Here is a 23,906-nt window from a genome sequence, read left to right on the forward strand (position 1 = left end):
TACAAGACACATGAACCTTGAAAATGTTACGTTAATGAAATAAGCTTTTCATAAGACTATATATTGTATGATTCCATTTATAGGAAATATCCAGAATATCAAATTACAGAGACAGAAAGATTAGTTTTTTCCAAGGGGCTGAGTAAAGGAGGAAATGGGGAATGACTATAAATTTGTATAGAGTTTCTTTTTGGAGATGTTAAAAATGTTCTGGAATTAAATAGTGGTGATCAATATACAACTTTGTGACTACACTAAAAGCTAGTACTGAACTGTGAACATTTATATTATGTGAATTGTATTTCAATAAAGTTATTTTGAAAAAGAAAACTGCTCCCATGTGATCGTGTATATTTTGAGCCTTCCCATTCTATTTAAAAAAAAAAAAAAAAGCACAATATGCTCTTTCATTGTCTGATATCTCCTACGTCAAAAAGTTCCTCTTCTGAGGCACTAAATATTATGACACCAAATTAACAGCTAACATAATTGAATCATCACTTAAACTAAGTGGAAAAGTTCAAGGTTCCAATCTTTTAAAAAAAAAAAAAAAAATGGTGGGGGGATCCCTGGGTGGCTCAGTGGTTTAACGCCTGCCTGCCTTTGGCCCAGGAAGCGATCCTGGAGTCCCGGGATCAAGTCCAAAGTCAGGCTCCCGGCATGGAGCCTGCTTCTCCCTCCTCCTGTGTCTCTGCCTCTCTCTGTATCATGAATGAATGAATAAAAAAGGAAAAATTCAAGGTTCCTAAGTTTCTAAAAATATTCCATTAATCAAAAATTAGCAAAGTATGTATATCTATATTTAATCTACTGGTGGGGGAGGGCACCAGCAGAGACAAATGTCCATCTAGTTTTCCTTGTGTATTTCCAAGCAATTAAATATTTATTGATGATGATAAAAGAAAGTAACAACTGTTGCTGTCAGTGCCATTGACTGTAATGTTAGGTTACTCCTCATATTTAAAAAGTTAAAAAATATAAGGCACAAATTTAGAGACTCTTATTATAATCCCTAGCTGGTAACAGTTAACTGCTTACCCTACATGACACTACATGCCTTAACCATGACAAAGATCTTATAATAAATTACCATACTATGTAAAAAGCTGAATTAATGTCTAATAATATTAAATGAAGTCTAGAACCTATTTGTAAAACCACAATATATTACCACAGATTTGGTGAAGTCAAAATCTCCAACAATTCCTTGTTCACGATTTAAAGCAAATACATTGTTCTGATGAAGTGATCCATGAATTATGTCAGCCTTGTGCAATGTATGTAGGCCCTGGGCAACACCTTTCATGACCTTTAAAGCTTCCTACAGATAAGTACACACAAAAGAAGTCAGGAAGTAGGCAAATCATTTTAATACTTGAACTTTTTTTAATTAAAAGACTTTTCCAGAAGTGAGTAAACCTTCTTCCAAATCAACCTTTAATAAGAATACAGAATAGAAAAAGAATAAAAGGCCAGAAGCCCAGATTATGTAACATCATATACATATAACTTAAAACACTGCAGTCCCTATGAAGACGACTTATACAAATAATGAGCATAAAATTAGCATCTAGAAAATACTAAATTTAGTGTTTGTAAGAAGAATCAGGGCATCCTCTATTTTTACTATTAATCCAAATTTACAATGCAAATTAAAGCTGCCAGTTAAGCATTTATAATACTAAGCACCATACTACACAATTTACACACAGCACAGTTTAATGGTTATAAGCAAGCGCTTTGGTAATTTCAATCCCCATATCTGCCTCTTTGTTGAGGACCATGTACAAGTCCCTTAATCTCTGTGAGCCTTATTTTTCTCATCTGTATATAATGGGATAAGTCATATCACAGGGCTGATGTGGCAATTACACAGCATAATACCAGTCAAAATTTTACATAGTACATAAAGCATATAGCATGTCCTTTAACATTCGGTGTTACTTTCCCATTTAATATATCCATGAAAATAGTGTTTTTTACTTACTTCTGAAGTTAAAGGCACACTGGCTTGAACAGCACTCAGGTTTGCCCTAGGATAGTATGGGACCATCAGATAAACCATAGGATCAGACTAAAAGCAAAACAGAACAAAACTCAAAGTGAAAATTCTTCAATGTATTTTTAGTATACACTGATTATACAAGATAACTTTTTCTTTACATTAAAAGGAATAAACCACCTCTCTAAAGCTTGGAGCTAAAACTTATTGTAAATAAAATGTTTTCTGCAACACACAAGCATAAGAACTTTACCTTACACAAAAATAGGAATATCAACGGTAGTAACCCAGACCCTTCTTTAGCTTCTCTCCAAGCTCTGTGGTAGGCGGCTGCTCTCTGAATCACCCTAGCTTCTGTGTCCACATCCACAGAATAGCCCTGGTACCAAAAAGAGAGGCAACTGTAATTCCAACATTAAAAATCTTACTCTAATTATATACCATTTCAATTTAAACATAGTATTTTTATAGAAGTTAAATTACATCTAATTTTATTTTTTAATTGTATAAGTACCTGTTCTGCTTTGAATGCTATAATTTAGAAAGGAAAAAACAATTCTACCTGTACCTTAATATACATTCTATAATGCATTGACACTTGAGCAAAATTAATTATCCTACTATGATCAAGTTTCCTCAGATCAATAAAGAAATCAAAGAACAGAAAACTGTATTGGTAAAACAGCTAAAATTTCAAAGAGAGTGTAAGTAAAGGAAGAATTTTAAAAAGCCTTTCTATAGAATGTAGTGGGTTCATCCAAAAAAGAAAAGCCAACTATATCCTATTAAAGGTATGTATTATTGAGGGAAATGAGGGAAACTGAATTCAAAATTAGTTCTGGCAGCCAAACTGGAAACATCATCATAGTGCCAGTCAAAACATATAATTTTTTTTTGAGAGGGGGAAGGAGAGAGATGTGGGGGAGGAGAAAGAGAAAGAATCTCAAGCCAGCTCCATGCCCAGAGTGGAGCCTGACATGGGGCTCAATCTCATGACCCTGCAATCATGATCTGAGCAGAAATCAAGAGTCTTATGCTTAATCAACTGAGCCAGTCAGGCGCCCCTCAACTTATACAATTTAGAAAACAAGCAGTGGGTTTTCACTTTCCTGAAAAGTAATAACCACCACTCCCCGTTATACTTCTGAATCTTCCATAGATCAGAACTTAAACTTACCTTTAAAAGAATTATTTGCCCATTAACCTCAGAACAAACCAAAGGGCGCTTGCTGCTAAGTTCCTTCATGGGCTCAGCATCAAGAAGATCCCGTTCCAAACTCATAGTAAGAAGACCACCAGAGTTCTAGGCACAAAGTTGTATTACAGTTAAAGAATGCAAACCATCCCAGTACTTTTAAATCATCAACATAATTAGCTACGCGCTAGGAGATGATTTGGACATCATCAACTGTACTGGAGAAACCAATAAAATAAAAATACTGAAAGCTTCCTAGTTTTTCTAGTTGCTGGCTCTTGAACTCCTCTCACTTTATGTGTAATCAAAATACATTTAATGACTGCTACTGTTCTAGAACAAATTTCAAATATGACTGGGATTAACCAGATATGCACCCAAGAAAACCCTGATGTTTACTTGGAAGACTTCACGTGTTTCTTAAAAATATTAAAATGATAGATACAAAAATAGTTGTAGAATGAGAAGTCTAAAAATTATGACTACTATGAATTCTAACACTTCTACCTCTGAAGTAGAATTCTCAAAAGTGAAAATGGCTTTCAAATATTTTAATTCTATTAGATATTTCTGCCACTTTTTAAAAGGAATAATTTTTTTGGATAAAATCTATCAACATTTTAGATCAAGGTAAGCATTATTGTGGTATAGTTTTAGTAAGGGGTTGTGAAATTGTTTTCTGGTTTTTAGTTTTATGTGTTGTCAATATTTTTAAGTAAACCACAAAATACAATCAACTTACAGGAGTTTCCTGCACAAACATCACAGTCAAACATCTTAAAATCATTAAAGGAGCCTATCAGCTACGACTAAAAAGTTTTATAATCTTCCACAGTAAAGAGATTAGCATACTTTTAAAAACTAATTGTCAAATCCTACACAGCACCACATACTCATCTATCCTACATGAGAGAGTGTCTAAGCTAAAATTAAATAACTGTGAAGAAAATCTCACATTATTTTAATGTCTAGTCTGGAAAAATCTTACAATAATTGCTTTAACAATTTAAGGGGACTTTAATCTTACATATTCATGACTTCATAAACTCTATATAACCATTTCTATACTATAGTCAAGCTATTATCATGAATTTAATGACAATCTTAAAGAATAGAGTTTCCATCTAGTCCCTCATCCTTAGCAGGTAATATAAGACACAGAGGTAACAGATTCTACTCTGAGAGCCAGTTTACCAATCCTGCTCCATACAGCTCTTCTGTCAAATATGTTGATTATCCAGGCTTTGAATCCTGCCTGCCTAGAAAACTATGGCCATGTCAACATCTCTACTTAACCAATTCTCTAGAATTCTTTCCCACCTGCTCTAACTGAAAAGATATATTCTGCTTAAATTCCTCATGACTGTCAGCATCCTCCTTTTAGTCTAACTATTGAAACAACAGCTAAAATTGCTTTATCACCTCAAAAAATAAACACCTGTAATTCAAACAAGTGCAATGTACTGAATGCAATGTACACATGCAATGTACTGAACAGATACAAGGAAAAGAGGAAACAGAGAAAAACACGCAAATTAATACAAACATTAGAATACAGTATGCCAATACTATTGTTTTTTTTTTTTTTTAACCTTTTTTTTCTTAAGACTTACTTATTTGAGAGAGAGAGAGAACATCCATGGGAGGGAGGAGACAGAGAGGAAGAAGCAGACTCCCTGCTGAGCTGGGAGCCTGATGTGGGGCTCAATCCCAGGACCGTGAGATCATGATTTGAGCCAAAGGCTGATGCTTAACAGACTGAGCCACCCAGGTGCCCCAATACTAAAGACAGTCTTAAAGAAAAGTTCTAACCATGCCCAGAAGTTATTCATCAGGAACATCTTCATAGTAAGGATATCATAAACTTAATAATTGACACACGATTTTAATATCATCACTTTTCAACCTTCTATAGAATAATAATTCTCAGGGGCAACAAAGCTTACCATGTACTTAAGTAATCCTATTTCAGGATAAAGCAGAGGCAACTCAGGGAACCATTTCTGCACCAAGCAATTCAGCTTCTCCTAAATTCAAAAAATATTTTTTATTAAGAATCAATATATATTTAATTGTGACATGTTGCCCTTCAGGAAAAAATAACACAAAATAACAAAAAAATCTAATAAAGCATCTCCTTTATTATAAATCTAACAAGATACACAACCTAATAAGATGTATAACCTAAAATGATATATAATCACTGATTTTGCCTTCTACTACAAGAAATATCCAATAAAAACCAAGAGCCATCTTGGGTCAAAGTTACCATCTTACTAACAGAAGAAAAATTTAATTATCAATTTTAAGCTTGGTATACGTATATGGGCACAGTATTTTGCCTAAGATCAAAGTACATATTCACTTCCAAGCTAACATGAAAATATGTGTTTAATAATACCAATTTGCATCATAAAATTGTCATTTCTCAAAATATTAAGACCACACTTTTTAAAATAATAGCTATTTAGAAGGGAAAAAAATCATAAAAGCCTTGAAAGAAGAAACAAATATGAGGCTCTACAAAAGCCACTTTGAAGCAAATATGAAAATTGAGGCTCCTTAGAAAAGTCATTTGTCACATTTATTAAGTAAAACTTCTAGGCACTTGTGATATGACTGGAATATGGCTATTTTATTCAAGGTTCATAAGCTGAATAATTAAACACACATAGATGAGTTTGCTAAATAAAGCATAATAACACTTAAAATGTCTATTATTCTTTTTTATTTTATTTAAACTCCATTAACATAGTGTATTTAGTTTCAGCCACAGAATTCAGTGATTCATCAGTTGAATGTAACACCCAGTGCTCATTACACCAAGTGCCTTTCTTAATGCCCATCACCCAGTTACCCCATCCCTCCTCCCACCTTCCCTCCAGCAACCCTCAGTTTGTTTCCTATAGTTCAAAGTCTCTTAACGGTTTTTCTCCCTCTCTGATTAATATAGATATTGGAATACAATATTATTTTCATTGTATTTTTATTGTTCAAAGTAGTGTCTACCTTTATTCCACCATTACATCCCTGAAACATAAAAATTTTATTTTTTATTTATTCATTCATTCATCATTCATTTATGAAAGTGAGTGAGCGAGCAAGCAAGGAAACAAGCACGCACTCAAGCAGGAGGGGAAAGGCAGAGGGAGAGAGGGACAGAGAATCCCAAGCAGGCTCCACACCCAGTATGGAGCTTGACACAGAGCTCATTCTCACAACCCTGAGATCATGACCTAAGTTGAAGTCATAAGTCCAATTAATGTTCAACAGACTGAGCAACCCAGGAGCCCCATATTTTTTCCATTTTAAAGAGAAAATACACTGACAGACTCTCCCAAGGCCACAAAATACTAGTTATAAGAGTGGAGACTTAAAGATGTAACTCCCAAAATTCAGGCAGTTGCATTGCTATATTCTTCAACTAAATTACATTGCTCCATTAATGTTTTCATTGCAGCATTAGGTTAAAAGAGTGCTGACTTAGATTTTACTAAAGGAAAAAAATCTTTATGTGAAACAGAAATCAAGCAGCATGTAAAAATATATTTGTGCTCTAATCTCCACTCTTGTAAAAATAGGCAGAAAGATGACTAAAAACAAGTGAAATGTTAACAGTGATTACTACTGTTATAACTGAATGGAACAGCTGATTACAGGTGATATTTTTTCTTCTCTATAATTTTCCGTAATTTCCACATTTGGTACAGTGGTTGTGAATTATCATCAGAAATGAATTTCTAAATTCACATAAACATTACTATGCAAACATAACTATGCCAATATAATCCACAGCCTTGTCATTATAGTCCACTTCATAAAATGGCTATGTGAATTCAATTTCTACAAAAATTCAGAACTTCGAAGAATACTTACATATTCCTCCTGCTCACGATAAATTTCGTGAAAGACACTATTACGCAACTGAGTTATTTCTTGTTTTATTTTCTCAATTTCAGATCCATCATGGTCATCAGACTTTAATCAAAAAGAAAAAAGTGACCTTTTGAGCTTATTAAAGTAGACTGAAAACAAATCTTCCTAGTAAGAATGTAATTTCTACAGCAAATCACTGATTTATATGTTTCTTTCCGTATCTAGCACCTAACAGACCTTCATATCACTTGCTGACTATATATTACTCTAACAGTGAGACTTTTCCCAAACCTACAAAAAGGGGGATAAAAAGATCAACACAGATTTTACTTGTCTCTTAATTTGCTGTAGATTTTCTCTAAGAAGATGACCAACTGCCATCATATAGTAAATGTCAAGAAGAGGAACCAGAATACAACTAAATTCCCTGGAATTGTTTTCTACATGAGATCTATTTAAAAAAAAAAAAAAAAAAAGTAAATGTGTCTATTAGAGGAAAGACAATGTAGGACTCACAAAGACTCCATAAAACTCCAATGATAATAAATAAGCCACCTTAAAAATGTCGTATTTCTCCAAAAGTTAAAAAAATTAAACTAAAAAAGACCCCCACTCCCCAGTCCAGAATAGAACAAAAAACTAGAAAAATCTTAAACCATTAAATCAGTCTCACTCCAAGTCCAATTAAGTTCTCCAAAGAGGAAGAGATAGATCAAGTTGGATTAAGACATAATATAGATCCCTTTAGTTCACAAATCAGTCCTGAAGGGACACAAATAATTACCAGCTTATTCAGTTTCAAACCAAAAGGTGAGTCCAGATTAGAGTGTCTGAATTCTTCCAGTTCTATTATATGAAAACGACATAGAGCATTTTCGAGGAATGGTATGTCCAGCCATTAAAAACAGAGCCAACAAAAATATCATGATCTTAAATTCTACCTGTAGGAGAGTACCTTGCAGGTAATAGGTTTATATTATAATAGGTATTATAGTAGTCTAAACCAAAATAATTTTTAAATTGTTCTAAAATAGTTGTTACTAAAAACAAAGGCAGCCATGTAAAATGTTTTCAAAGAACAGTTAATGACATGGTACAATGTTGACATCATTAATGTAATAATCTTATTTACATATACAGAAAAAAGATAAAATACATAAAACAAAATGTAAGTAATGGTTCTATTTTAAGGAATGTATTTGTGCATGACTTTCAGATAGCAGAGTAAAATAAGGTACACACAGAATTTTGTAAAAACCAAGTGTTTCCTTACTTCTTCCAAATTATTCTTTTCAACCAATTTCCATCTCAGTCGAGCTTTTAAGTTTTTCAGTGTCTTTTTAATGGACAGCAAGTGATCCACATTGGAGCTCTTATTTAAACATTCAGTAATCTGCTTCTTAAACTAAGAAAGAAAAGGAGTTATTTTATTTTCAAAAGCGACAAAAATATTTATTGAAGTCACTTACTGACCATTTATTTCTCTATCAAGATTCAACTACTATTTACTGAGTTCAGATTGAAATAAATTCCACAATTTTCAAAAAGATAATCTACTAACTGATTTCTTAGTTATCCACATTTCTATTCAGGAGAACATGAGTCCCAGCAATCAGAGTAGCAAAGTTAAAAGAAATATTTTCAAGCTGAGAACTACTATGAGACACCTTTGCTAGATATGATGCAAAGTGAATCTTCTAGTAAGAATATAAACTAAAATTACTTTTCCCCAAAGTCGTGTGACAATACGTATCAATTTTTAAGAATGTTGATTCCTTCTGACTTAGTAATTAAGAATTTTTAGGAAACTATCTGAAGATTAGTACAAAGATTACGTACAGTGTTGATTATGGTTAAAAATGACTGGAAGTAACCTAAACATCTAACACAGATGAAAGGTTAAATAATGTTGTACATCTATGCAGTGATGATGCTTTAGTTGCTCAAAATGACAGTGTAGAGGAATCATGAATCATATGGGGCAGTTTTCATAATATACCATTAAATGAAGAAACATTTTCAAAACAGTTTACAAAATAATGCAATGTACATGATATATGTATGCATACAAAAGTCACTATCCATAAAGAAAACACTCTGAAGTTAGCTCTGAGTACCTCTTAGGCTAAGGAGATTATAATCAATGTTTTTATTTCTTCTTAGCTTTCTGTATTAAGCAAATTTTCTACTATACATCTGTACAGGCATAAAGATAATGATGGTAAAGGTTAGGTTTTATAATTTTTTTAAGGACTTATTTGAGAGGGAGCACGAGCAGGAGGGTCAGAAAGAAACTAAGAGAGTATTCCAAGCAGACTCGACACTGAGAGTGGAGCTCAATGCAAGGCTCCATCCCACAACCCCAAAATCATAACCAGAGCTGAAACCAAGAGTCAGATGCTCAACAGATTGTGCCACTCAGGTGCCCCAGTCAAGGTTAGGTTTTGAAGTATACAAGGAAAGCAAAGATTTAAGACAATCCAAAAAATCAATATATTTTTATCAACTAAATCACTATTTTCACTATAGGGTGAATTTGATTACACACCACCTAATAATAGTTATGCTGTTTTTCTAGTAATAATAATTAATTACTTACACAATGGGTATTAAACTCCTTGAGAAAAATTTAAGCATTAAAAAACTCAAGGCATCAATATGGAAGACCAAAAAAATAAAGCATAATCCAACCTCAATACTGTCCTTATACTTGGATTGTACTGTAGCAATAAGCCTTTCCTCTGAATGGATCTTCTGTAGTATTTGACTGTATGTATTTAAAATGATCTCCTTGTCTGCATCACCGTGCTCCTAAGTGAAATAAATCATACACATGGAATTATTCAAAATGGAGTATCCAAAATAACTTAAACTTTCAATAACAATGAATAAACTTTAAAATGATGCCTTTAACAAAATTCTATTTCCATTTCAAAATATTTCTTAAACATATCTTTTTCTAGACAGAAGAGAGACTGATGTTAAAGATGTTCATATAGAAAATTTTGCTCCCATTACACATTATCCCTACAAATTTCTAGAGCAGTGTTAAAGGAAATCAGGGATATCACTACACTAAATTTAAGAACTAAACAACAAATACAACTCCAACACTTTATTTTTAGAAATCATCTATTAACACCACTTATAAAATTAAATCTGACAAAAAAATACAAACTTCCAGCTATAAAATAAGTCATGAAGATGAAAAGTACAGCATAGAGAACCTAGTCAATAATATTTTAATAGTGTTGCAAAGTGACAGTGATGAAGCTTATCCTGGCGAGCGCTGAGTAATGTAGAGAACTGTTAAATTACTATGCTGTACACCTGAAACTAATGTAATACTGTATGTTAATCATACTTCAACAATAGAAAAATAAAGCCTGAATAAACCATATAAATACTATTAAAGATATATTATTTAAAAATAGAGAAATATAGTAACATATATTTATTTTTCAATGCTAACCTGAATAAAACTGCAAAAAGTAAAAAGAAACGAGTAAAATGAACAATATAATCAATGAGACTTTGGTAAGCAGCCCAAAAGACTGGGAAAGAATCTCAGTGAGCAATAATAATATTACAAAATGCTTTTGAGGAGCTACATTAATTTTTAACTTGGTACAATAGAGAATATACATGGTACAGAAAGGAGCTACTAATCAGTCTTGCATACACACTTCCAGAGGTTTCTCAGATTTTAATTTTTCACAAATTCTAAAGAGTCTTTTCTTACAGTCATTAGGTACGATGGACTCAAGAATCAAATGACATAGAAAGCTGATGTATTCAGATTAAGAGGAGTTTTCCTAGAATTAAACATTAGGTTTTATTTTTTTTAATGTGAAATGTACTATTAAAATGAAAACATAGGTGATGAGTATTAAGAAGGGCACTTATGATGAGCACTGCGTGGTATATATAAGTGATGAATCACTAAATTCTACTCCTGAAACTGGTATTACATTATATGTTAACTAAACAGAATTTAAATTAAAATTTGGAAGAAAAAAAAGTACATATGTAAAAAAGTGATGGTTATCAGAGGGGAAGGGGCTAAGGGGGTGGGATATATAGGTGATGGGGATTAAGGAGTGTACTTGTCAGATGAGCACAGGATGACGTATGGAAGTGTTGAATTAGCTGTATTGTATTCCTGAAACTAATAAAACATTGTATGTTAACTAGCATTAAAATAAAAACTTTAAAAAACTGAAATTATCACTGTGGAAGGGTAAGAGTTTGTATTGTGTTTGGATTAGAATTTGACAGTGTTACTATTTCAAACAGTAGAGGAGAACTAAGATCAGTCTTCATCCTTTCTAATTAACAAGAAAAATCATATTGCTTCAAAGGAAACAGTAATAAAGAATATCAACACTCACAATCAGAGATATCTCCAGTTCTTTGCAGACACTTGACTCAGTCTTCTCTAGGATTTCATCAACATTATTGATTGTGTCTTTAGAAGTTTGTGTTTCTTCCACAGAGAGATCAAAAGCCTCATGTGCAAAAAAAATTAAAACATGAAAGGAATTCATTTAATTATTCCAATTAGTATTGTATCCTTAGACCTAGAGCAGAGCATTAGCCTATGCAATGGGCAATGTGGAGGAAATAGGAAACAATAAGGTACTGCCCTCACGAAACTTACACATCAAAAAAGAAAAGGCACACACATATTACATACATAAAACAGATTTTTTTTAACATAATCTGTGGGTAAGAGACATAAGAGGAAAAGTATGGAAAAGAAAAAAACAGAAATAAGACCAAGATTCCGTGAGGAATAGTAAAAGCAGCACTCTGATTAAAAGCTGGTAAGAACCATAAACGCTCAGGTAAAAAATTTAAATCTGATAGGTAGTAGGCAGACGATGTCAGCTCTTTAATAAAAAAAAAAAAAAAAAAAAAAGAGGCATATGATTATATCTGTTACTTAGTGATGATATGCTAAGTATTTAGGAATCTGGAGATTAAAAATTAAAGATTAACCCAGATGACTTCCATCTCATTGGGAAAACAAAGGTATTTTCTATCAGGAAACAGACTTTATAATCAAATGTTATTAGAATAAAATCAAGGGCCCAAATTATAACATAGAACATAAAAGTCATAAGCAGTCACCTTGATGTCAGACATTAGATATGTGATTACGGAGATTTGTTTTTAGGAAAAGCTATGGAAATGAAAGAAAAGGATACATTATAGTTAACCTAAGCAGAAAGACATTCTGATCAATAACAAAAGACAACAAAGAAATAATTAGTTAATATATCCATTAAAAATTACCAAAATGAAGAGTTCTGGAGGTAGCTGGAGATTAAAGACTCCCCCACCCCACCCCAAGACAAAGCTAGAAATGCATAGATGTAAATCATTCACACAGATAAATGACAACTTGGGTGTCCTTGCCCTTGCTGAGAAGGTCACACAGCAGACAGAAGAACAGAGAAAACACAGAATCAGTAATAAAGTGAGGCTGAAATTTAATTAGAATTCCAAATACATTAATGCAAAACCACATGCCTCAAGAGCTTTTGGAAAATTTTTTAGTTCTTAAGAACTAAAAAAGAATAATAAACAAAACACTGTATCTAATATCTAGTATCAACCGAGACTAGTATTCTCCATTTATGTTGGAAATATTTAAGATACCTAACACTTTAAACCTTAAACACTGCCAAATAATTAATATATTTTTAGCACAACCAGTTAGCCAACTAATACTAAAACACATGTTTTACTAAAAAAGAAATTAGAGGAAAGCTCTACTATCTGTATGTATATACAGACCCTTATCTCTACACCATTAACTACAGAATAATATACATTACACTTGTAATAAATTCCAGTGATACTATCTTATACCTACAATGGTTTATGAAGCTGTTTTTCATTTAAGTTCCTAGAGAATACAATTATGTAAATCCCCCACACCTCCATCCAAGCCCTGTTCCCCTTAATCCCTCTCTTCCTCTTCCTTTCTTCCCTTCAGAAAAGAAGTAAATTATATTTGGAAAATTATTCTTAAAAAACCCATATCCCCTGGTTTACACTACAACACCAAAACCACCACTGGGCAAGAGCTCTTATTACCTTTACAGTGTTCTGGAACCATGCTACAAGACGTTGTAGAGAAACTTCTGTTTCACTTCTAACACTGATGAATTCCTCTCTTTTATCACACTTCCAGTCATAAAACTTCTTAAGTATTTCTTCAGACTTTGTCCCTTCTTTGGCCTGTCCATACACTGCCTCTAAAGAGGTTGACAAATCCTATAGAAATATATTTCTCTTTATTAAAGTTTATTAACTTCATATTAGGATTCAAGCACTTACTAAAATCTGAAACAAAAAAAGTAGTACGTTGAATCCCTATACTTAAGCATCTTATAAATAAAACTTAGAAAAATTAGATATGAAAATATAAAACTACCCAGAAGGGGATTTATTTGGGTTACAACAGTAAAAGTTAGACAAAAAATTCCAATTAAGGAAGACCCTGAAAATATGTATGTACTTAATAAGGATTTTGGAAAGGACTAGGTGGCTCAGTGGTTGGGCATCTACCTTTGGCTCAGGTCGTGTTCCCGGGATCAAGTTCCACATCAGGCTCCCTGTGGCCTGATGTCTTTGCCCCTGTCTCTGTGTCTCTCATGAACAAATAAAGTCTTTGGGGGAAAAAAAAAAAGAAGAAAGAGAAGAGAAGAGAAGAGAAGAGAAGAGAAGAGAAGAGAAGAGAAGAGAAGAGAAGAGAAGAGAAGAGAAGAGAAGAGAAGAGAAGAGAAGAGAAGAGAACTAAAAGAGACAAGAGAGCCTACTAGCTCTCCCTAGGAATTAAAGTCTAGAAATGTTGCCAAGACAAGAGGAAAACTTAAAAGATCCCAGAAATTTTTATTACAAAACTCTGAGAAACCCTTGGAAAGACAGAAGATAGTTGATGCTCAGCAATAAGCAAGTCACTGCAAAGCAGAAGGCCTGCCACCACAGCAGAAAATATCATGTGGGAAAAGAGAACCTTCTTCAGATGCCCTTCTCTCACACATTGGAAAGCAGTAGCACAAAGCAAGCAGCAAAGGGTTTATACAAGTAGAGTATAGGAACCTCAATGAGGCAAAAACTGATAACCATTACAAAAATGCTGGCCATCCACTAAGCATTTTCTTTCCTTCCCTTTTCCCCTGAATACCTGGTAGCATTTACACCCAAGGGTAGTAGCTCCTAGAAAAGAGGAGCTTAGGCAGAGGAACTGAGAAGTCCACTGAAGAATAAGATCATCTAGAAGAAAAGCCAAGGAGAAGTAGTTGAGTCCAGACTATAACCCTAGAAGCTCTGAGAAACAACCCCATCCTATTCCCTAAACCCACCTGAACTCTTTGAAGTTACGTTCCAAGCTTCCACCCCTCCCTAGAACCCCTCTACCACCCTACTTCATACCTACATAATAGCACAGGACTAAGCTTAGAGTTCTCCAAGGGAAATAGGAGATCTTTAAGCGGAGGTACAGAGGAGGATAAAATGTATGACTAATACAAGAACTCTGAAATGAATATAACTTATAAAAAAAAGCAAAATCAAAAACTCAAAATAAGCATAACAAACATTCTCAACGAAAAGAATATTAAAAACACAAAGCAAAACCAAGTAGTTACAAACAATAACCAACTGAAATTAACTGGTACAAAAGAAATAATCTTTGAAATAACACAATACGTTGACTAAATGGCAAAAAGAATACAGCTAGAGAATCAATTAGTGAACTAGATGGTTAAGTCAAGGATGCCTCAGATCCCTCCAAAAAGACACAGAAAGGGATAAAAAAGAAAAAAATGGGTGAACAATTAAAATATGCATGAAGAGGATATAACAAATTTAAATGTCCTTCTAATAGAAGTCCCAGGATAAGAGAAAAGGTAAATGGGGGGGTGGGGAGATGGAGAAAAGAAAGATAGTATCGTAAGAAATAATTATCAAACATTCTCTAGAGTTAATGAAAGATATAAAATTTCAGACTGAATTAACTCATATTAAATCTAAACTTAAATATGGTTAGTGCAATTTAGGAACAAAGTCAAAACACTGAAGTTTCCAGTGGCTTTGGGAAGGTCACAGATGAGTAAAAATCAAACTGACAACAACTTTGGGAATAAGAAAACAATGGATTATTGTCAAAAGTTTGAAAGAAATATGGACTTTGAACCTACTATTTTATAGCCAATTAAACAACTGTTTAAAAGTACTTAAATGCAAGCATTTGTTTAAACCTCGAAATGTTTAAATATCCCGAGACAAGAGCACCTGGGTTTCTCAGTCGGCGAGGTGTCTGCCTTTGGCGCAGATTATGATCCCAGGATCCTGGGATGGAGCCCCAAATCAGGCCAGCTCAGCAGGAGTCTGCTTCTCCTTTTCCCTCTGCTCCTCATCGCTCCTCCACCCCACCCCCACCCGTCATGCTCTCTTTCTCAAATAAATAAATAAAATCTTAAAAAAAAGATAACCTGAGACATTTAATATTTTATGAAATCAACCACACAAAGACCTCTTTGAAAGTACTACTAGAAGGGATCCCTGGGTGGCTCAGCAGTTTAGCACCTGCCTTCGGCCCAGGGCATGGTCCTGGGGTCCCGGGATCAAGTCCCACGTGGGGTTCCCCATGTGGAGTCTGCTTCTCTGCCTCTCTCTCTCTCTCTCTCTCTCTCTTTCTCTCGAATAAATAAGATCTTTTAAAAAAAATGAAAGTACGCTTAGAGAGAGGCACCTAGGTGGCTCAGTCAGTTAAGTATCCAACTCTTAATTTCAGTTCAGGTCATAATTTCATGAGACAGAGTCTTGCACTGGGCTCCACACTCAGTGGAGAGTCTGCTTGAAGTTTCTCTCCCTCTGCTCCTCTCCCTATTCACACATACTTGTGCTCTCTCAGATAAATAAATAAATCTTAAAAAAAAAAATACTCTTAGAAAAAATACTCCAATACACAGAGAAAACCAAAAGATATCCAAAAACTTATGAAGAATGAGCAAATAACTCTAAAGTTTATTATCTGAGTTATCATATACAATATTCATAACACTCCGTGACTAAAACCTAAACAATTGTACTTGTCTGATCAGCTGATTTTGGGATGGGAAATACAAAGGTGACAAACACACCCAAAGCAAGTGAAAATGTTCTAAGAATGGTGCTGGGAAAATTGGACATCCACATGCAGAAGAATGAAACTAGACCACTCTCTTGCACCATACACAAAGATAAACTCAAAATGGATGGAAGATCTAAATGTGAGACAAGAGTCCATCAATATCCTAGAAGAGAACACAGGCAACACCCTTTTTGAACTTGGCCACAGTAACTTCTTGCAAGATACATCCACTAAGGCAAAAGAAACAAAAGCAAAAATGAACTATTGGGACTTCATCAAGATAAGAAGCTTTTGCACAGCAAAGGATACAGTCAACAAAACTAAAAGACAACCTACAGAACGGGAGAAGATATTTGCAAATGATATATCAGATAAAGGGCTAGTTTCCAAGATCTATAAAGAACTTATTAAACTCAACAGCCAAGAAACAAACAATCCAATCATGAAATGGGCAAAAGAAATGAGCAGAAATTTCACCAAAGAAGACATAGACATGGCCAACAAGTGCATGAGAAAATGCTCCGCATCACTTGCCATCAGGGAAATACAAATCAAAACCACAATGAGATTACCACCTCACAGTAGTGAGAATGGGGCAAATTAACAAGGCAGGAAACCACAAATGTTGGAGAGGATGCGGAGAAAAGGGAACCCTCTTACACTGTTGGTGGGAATGTGAACTGGTGCAGCCACTCTGGAAAACTGTGTGGAGGTTCCTCAAAGAGTTAAAAATAGATCTGCCCTACGACCCAGCAACTGCACTGCTGGGGATTTACCCCAAAGATACAGATGCAATGAAACACCAGGACACCTGCACCCCGATGTTTATAGCAGCAATGTCCATAATAGCCAAACTGTGGAAGGAGCCTCGGTGTCCATCGAAAGATGAGTGGATAAAGACGATGTGGTTTATGTATACAGTGAAATATGACTCAGCCATTAGAAACGACAAATACCCACCATTTGCTTCGACATGGATGGAACTGGAGGGTATGATGCTGAGTGAAATAAGTCAATCAGAGAAGGACAAACATTATATGGTCTCATTCATTTGGGGAATATAAAAAATAGTGAAAGGGAATAAAGGGGAAAGGAGAAAAAAATTAGTGGAAAATATCAGAAAGGGAGACAGAACATAGGAAGACTCTTAACTCTGGGAAACAAACTAGGGGTGGTGGGAGGGGAGGTGGGCGGGGGGGGCGGGGGTGACTGGATGACGGGCACTGAGGGGGGCACTTGACGGGATGAGCACTGGGTGTTATGCTATATGTTGGTAAATTGAACAATAAAAAATAAATTTATAAAAAAATGTTCTAAGATACTAGGGGTAGACAGTAGAAAAAGGGGAAGAAAAGAAACCATGATAAACAGAAACATGAAATAATTACAGAAATAAGTTCTAATAAAACAGTAATTATAAATACATTAATCAAGTCATCCATCAAAAAGAAAATAAATAGGTGGAAAAATAATTTTAAAAGGAAACAATATTTTAACACCATAAAAGAAAAATAGGTTACATAATGGTTAAAAAGTTTAAGATACATAACAATCATAAATACATTAATACCCAACAATAAAACAGTGAAATTTTAACAATTTAAAGAATTAGAACATACCACAAAATATATTAACTAGAATATATAACAAAAATATCTCAAATTGATAAACTGATCAGACCCAAAACCAAAGATACAGAAGATTTTTTTTTTAAGATTTTATTTATTGATTGATAGACACAGAGAGAGAGGCAGAGACACAGGTAGAGGGAGAGGGAGACGCAGGCTTCATGCAGGGAGCCCGATGTGGGACTCGATCCTGGGTCTCCAGGATCACACCTCAGGCTGCAGGCGGCACCAAACCGCTGCGCCACTGGGGCTGCCCAAGATATAGAAGATTAAAGGTTAAAAATAAAGCCTAAAAAAAAAATTTAAAAAAATAAAAAATAAAAAAAATAAAAATAAAGGCTATACATTAGGAACTTCACACCAAGAATAACCAGAATATACTTTCTTTTTTAAGTTACAAGAACAGTCATAAACAACCAACCATATATTTTAGACCACAAAGGAAGTCTCAATAAATGTTGAGGAAATCAGAAATCATGAACTTTAATTTCTTTGACTTCCATTATTGAAGTTTAAGTTTTATTTCTTAAGTATTTGAAGAATACAAGTAAATATTAAACAACTTCTCACCAAAACAGAGAGAAGTTTAAAGAATATTCTGGTGATCTAGGTGAACAGTAGGAAGGGAAACAAACCAGATATAGCAAAAAGTCCCATAAGATTAAACTTTAAGAAGAAAAGAGTTTTTAAAACGATATTGGTTGCAAACCTATGTTTACTAACAGTTCATGAGAAGAAATAAATCTTCACAGGGTAAAGTAAAAATTGTACTGTAGATAGGTACATTCTCACTGCCCTTTTGTTTGCAAAGTTTACTTCGCTATTCTTGAAGAACTTATACTATTACATGGTATGATCTAAACTATATCTTCTTCCAGGCAGACAGAGAGAGTGCCCAGATGTCCCTAAATATCCTTTTTTCCAACTCTCTAGCAAGCTCATTCCCTGCAGTCCAAAATAAGACAAGACTGTCAACTAGCACAGCCACTATTTAACATCGTCCTAAAAATATTGACCAAAGCAGTAAAAGTTCAAAGATACATCAAAAGGAAATGGAGAAGAGGGTTACTGCTTTCAAATGGTATGTCCACAAAGAAAGCTCAAAGAATATTAGAGAAATGAGAACTAAAAAGTTCAGGAGAGTTGCCAGAGACATCAATATATAAAAATCAACAGTAAAAATAAATACATACATACACACATATATATCTCAACAGTATTCTGCCAACCATTAAAAATAACTAAGGAATGGAAAGTAAGATAGTATCCACAAAAGTAACCAAAAGCATATATATCTTGGAGTTAAGTGAAGAAATGCCGAGGCCTTTTAGAGAATTATTTTAAACATCATTAAAGGACATTAAAAAAATATCTGAATAAGTGAAGAGAAAAATTATGTTAATAGGTGGAATGGAACACTGTCATGCCTGTTCACGCCAAATTAAAGTCATTGCTGAGATGGCAGGAGAAGGCTGAAGAAAGGTTCCGTAACATCCTATAGCTATGGTACTCTAGCCCCTGATCCTGGATCAGGACTCCTCTCCTCAACTCTTGGCATGTGACCCTACTAGATTTTCTGCTAGAATCCAAAAGACAACAGGGACTCACATGCCTGCTACTACTTCTATCTTCATGAATTTTCCCAGTGAATGCTGCTCTAGCAAGCCTGATAGGTCTATTTTGCCTTATTTGCAGGATAGACACACATACGTACATAAACATTAAATTATGTAAAATTTTAATTCTATTAAGAAATTAGAATTCATCAAAGAAAAATTCTTGCATCCATCATTACTATGTGAAGTCTCAAGGTAAATGCTAATTTCACCATCAAATGATAAACATTTTAATGTAAATATATCTTTTTGAATTCTAACCTGCAATGTTTTCAAGCGCTTATTAAGAGGTAACTCATCTACTTCCAGAATAAAAACTTCTATTGCCATGTTCAGCTTCTGTTGCACTTCGTTTCTTTTGGCAATCAAAATACTCCCTTCATCCTGAAGAAAGAAAACAAAGAATAACCATCATTAATAGTATATCAAGTGGGCTGTGGTGTTTTTTTCTTTTTAATACATTGACCTATTTAAAAAACAAAAACAAAAAAAAACCTGATGTCTTAGAGTAAAATTTAACATTACGTTCTCCAAACAGTAGCTTTTAAGACAAGTTATCTCTCTCCTGAGATCACCTAACTCACCGAGCTTTCTTTCCCTTAATTAGAAATGACTTTTAATAATCCTGCTCTAATTTTTCCCATTATATATGCAATGAATTTTTTCTTAAAAAATTATACAAGTCCTATTATTAATTACACACTAACTCCCTCCTGTTCCCATTCCACCTCCAATTCCTTCATCTACTTATCCTTCAAGATTCAGTTAATCTCCACCATGGTAAAAACTCCAATTTTAGGTCTAAGAGGCTATGTTTGGAAACAAGCATATGACAGACATCTAAGAATCTATGCATTAACTCTAGATAGTACTTACCAAACTGTATTGAAACTGTATGTATATCCCATATTCAAGAGAAAGGATCATGTCTTAAATCAATTTGTGTCTCTGCTACTATAATAGTTTCTGACACATACACTTAAAAGCTTGAATTTTAGAATATTCTTTGTGTAAGCTGAACCAGACCATTTTATAAGTATACAGGGAAAAAAAAATAATCTCTTCACCGAAAATATACATGGCAATCAATTTAAGGTACTGTGCAAAATACACAAATGAAAATAATATTATTAAGACACAAGTTAAGTTCAGTAAGGGATATAAAATGGCGGGGCACCTGGGTGGCTCAATTAAGTATCCAACTCCTGATTTCACCTCAGGTCATGATCTCAGGGTTGGTTGTGAGATCAGGCTTTGCATTTGGCATGGAGCCTAAGATTCTCCCTCTCCCTCTGCCCCCTCTTTACCCCTTCTTAAAAAAATAAAGGCAACTTTAAGCAGCAGTTCTAACTCTGTATTTAATTCAATAAACCAGTCTTCCATCTATCAAATGAACATCAGGGCAATGAAGCCTAAAAATCAGGGTACTTGGCTAGCTCAGTGGTTGAGTGTCTGCCTTTGGCTCGGTTGTAATCCTAGGGTCCTGGGATCAAGTCCCGCATAGGATCCCCATGGGAGCCTGCTTCTCCCTCTGCCTATGTCTCTGCCTACATCTCTGCCTCTGTGTCTCTCTCATGAATAAATAAAATCTTTAAAAAAAAAAGTAAGTCCTGAAATGTCAGCAGTAAGCAGAAACAAGTAAATGCTTTAAAAAATAAAAATCAGAGGCACCTGGCTGGCTCAGTCTGGAAAGGATATGACTCTTGATCTCAAGGATCATGAGTTCGAGCTCCACACTGGGTGTAGAGATTACTTAAGTAATTTTTTTAAAATCTACTAGAATACCAAGTCTTACAGCTACATTAAGCCCTCTTTCTCTTTCTCCTGAATCAAACCACAAAAACAAAAATTAAAATGTAGTTCTTTTTCATCTTATTACATAAAAATACATCATGAATTATTTTAATATTGACAACATAGTTTAATTAAGGAAAAAGAATACACTTTGCAGTCAGACATACCGGAGTTCAAATTCTGTATTAACATTTAGAACTATGTAATCTTATGTAAGCAATTTCCTTAAACCCTGTAGGTCTCAATTTCCTCAATTTTTTATTAATTTCTTGTAAACATTTTAAAAGTATAAGAAAAAGATTATAAAGTACCCATCACCTGTACTTCATACAGATACAAAATTTATTGCTTCTGTCACATTGTTTTCTTCCATAATCAGAAGTAAATGGTTAGGGTCTAACATGTAAAATGACACAAATATAATCTCTTCTCCAAATTTAACATTCCTGCCATTTCCAAAGGCCTAGTTATTCTGTTTCACTTCTCACTTAAAGCCAGCAAGGTTGCCAACTGGGCAACCTAGGCATGAACTGGCAATAAGAATTTCAGAGTATAATCCCCAGGGGCAGAAGCCACCAATAATTCAGATGGGGCAACTCCAAACACAAGTACAGAACTCACAGACGCTATGGAAAGCTATGATTGTGGTATCTTTATCTGAAAAATAAGGAGTTCTGTTCAGCTTAATATAATAATCTAAAGAAAGTTGTGATAGGCAATATACTTGTACCTATGCTAATAAAGATTTCATAGGAAATAATCTGTTCTTCATACATTCCCCTACCCACAAATAACCACCTCTCAGTAATGGGTAGCTTAAATAGCACTTAATAGTAAGGCCCAGTCCAATACTGCAACATAAAACACACCACTCAAATTCAAAAACAAGATACATTAGGTGTCAGAGCCATCCTCGCTTACAAGGTTCAACCCCCTCAAAAGCCACCATCTTTACAGGCACAGTTTCCAAGGTTCCTCAAGGATGGTATGTCCAGTTACAAAAGCCCCCACCAAGTATTTGTAGTTTACAGTTCCTCAAGTCTAGATATAAATTACTTGCTAGGACTTTTTATTTACCTAACTATTGTTGCCTAGTAATATGACTAAAATATCATTTTATCAAATAACCAAGGGGAGAGAGAAGGAACTGACCAATGGTCAAATGCAAAAGGGGAAAAGATCTTGTTAACACTTTATCCACAATCACCATTTATCTATTCTACCTTTAACAAGGTAATAAAATTAGAATCAAATTATTAATATGAATATGCTATAAAAATTAAATATTTCATGCAAAGTATTGCTACAATATCTACAATCCTTCTGCTTTCCCAAATGATATCCCCTTATGTCCAACAAATAAAACCATAATAGAGAAAAAGTCTTGACCCACCACATTTTGACAAGTTTGTATGTTCTCCTGAGCAAGACTGTATTCTGCCCAAATTCTCTCTAATTCAGTCAAAGACGCTGGGATGGTAAAGGACTCTTCTTCTAGCACTTGCATAGCATCTGAAAGGTCATTTCCAAAACGAACATTGATGTTGACACGTCTATTTAAAAACAGAAGTGAAAACGAAAAGATCAAGAAATTTGTAAGTTGATGTGAGAAAAAGTTACCCTTAAATAATAATCGTCTAAAGTTACTATTTTTAACACAGCTATGAAGAGATACTTGTTAAAACCTTATATAAAATCATAAATTAACTGGTATAACTTGTAATTTAAAATATATTTGATTGATGGGCACCTGGGTGGCTCAGTTGGTCAAAGTTTGACTCGATTTCAGCTCAGGCCATCAGATTGGGGTTATGAAATCAAGCCCTGCTTTGGGTCCCATGCAGGTAGGAAGTATGCTTGAGATTCTTATTCCCTCTCTTCTTCTGCTCCTGCTCCTGCCCCCCCTGCTCATGCTTACGTGCACGTGCTCTTAAAAATAAATATACATTTAAGAAAAAAAATCAAATAAAACTTTTATTAAAAAACTTTTACGTAAAGGAGAATTTCAAAAGTCTGCAGAACTTTAAATGATGTCAAATAAACCTTCAATTTTGGTCTACAGTTAGATTTCTGGACAATTCTTTAAAAATGTTAGATTTAGCCAATCTTGTTTACCAAGACTACAGGTACAGATTATGTAGCCCTAATACACAGACTAGCTTTTGTGGCATTGAAAAAGGAAAAGGAGATCCCTGGGTGGCTCAGCGGTTTAGCACCTGCCTTCAGCCCAGGACGTGATCCTGCAGTCCCGGGATCGAGTCCCACATCGGGCTCCTGGTATGGAGCCTGCTTCTCCCTCTGCCTGTGTCTCTGCCTCTCTCTCTCTCTCTCTCTATCATGAATAAATAAATAAAATCTTAAAAAAGAAAGAAAAGAAAAAGGAAAAGAAGGGCAGCCCCGGTGGCTCAGCGGTTCAGCACTGCCTTGGGTCCAGGGTGTGATCCTGGAGACCCAGGATCGAGTCCCACATTGGGCTCCCTGTATGGAGCCTGCTTCTCCCTCTGCCTCTCTCTTTCTGTGTGTCTCTCATGAATAGATAAATAGAATCTTAAAAAAAAAAAAAAAAAAAAAAGAAAAAAGAAAAAAGAAAAAAGAAAAAGGAAAAGGAAAAGAAAAAAAGCAATCGGATAAGCAGGACAGCTAGCAA

At 34.5% G+C, this 23,906-nt stretch overlaps 1 protein-coding gene across 6 annotated transcripts in view; it reads right to left on the reverse strand.

Moving 5' to 3' along the window:
* Positions 1-23,906, reverse strand: part of STK31 (serine/threonine kinase 31) — an 86,563-nt gene that overhangs the window by 39,175 nt on the left and 23,482 nt on the right. For all 6 annotated transcript variants that reach the window (XM_077856508.1, XM_077856505.1, XM_077856506.1 and 3 more), the window contains exons 10-21: positions 22,653-22,812; positions 19,727-19,849; positions 13,179-13,358; positions 11,465-11,581; positions 9,765-9,884; positions 8,347-8,478; positions 7,074-7,175; positions 5,144-5,224; positions 3,180-3,305; positions 2,256-2,381; positions 1,988-2,074; positions 1,172-1,321 (exon numbers count right to left, since the gene is read on the reverse strand). In XM_077856508.1, the coding sequence (XP_077712634.1) occupies positions 1,172-1,321; positions 1,988-2,074; positions 2,256-2,381; positions 3,180-3,305; positions 5,144-5,224; positions 7,074-7,175; positions 8,347-8,478; positions 9,765-9,884; positions 11,465-11,581; positions 13,179-13,358; positions 19,727-19,849; positions 22,653-22,812 (1,504 nt within the window). The remainder of the gene's footprint in view (positions 1-1,171; positions 1,322-1,987; positions 2,075-2,255; positions 2,382-3,179; positions 3,306-5,143; positions 5,225-7,073; positions 7,176-8,346; positions 8,479-9,764; positions 9,885-11,464; positions 11,582-13,178; positions 13,359-19,726; positions 19,850-22,652; positions 22,813-23,906) is intronic.

Source organism: Canis aureus, chromosome 18 (assembly GCF_053574225.1).
Source record: "Canis aureus isolate CA01 chromosome 18, VMU_Caureus_v.1.0, whole genome shotgun sequence".
Taxonomy (NCBI): Eukaryota; Metazoa; Chordata; class Mammalia; order Carnivora; family Canidae; genus Canis; species Canis aureus.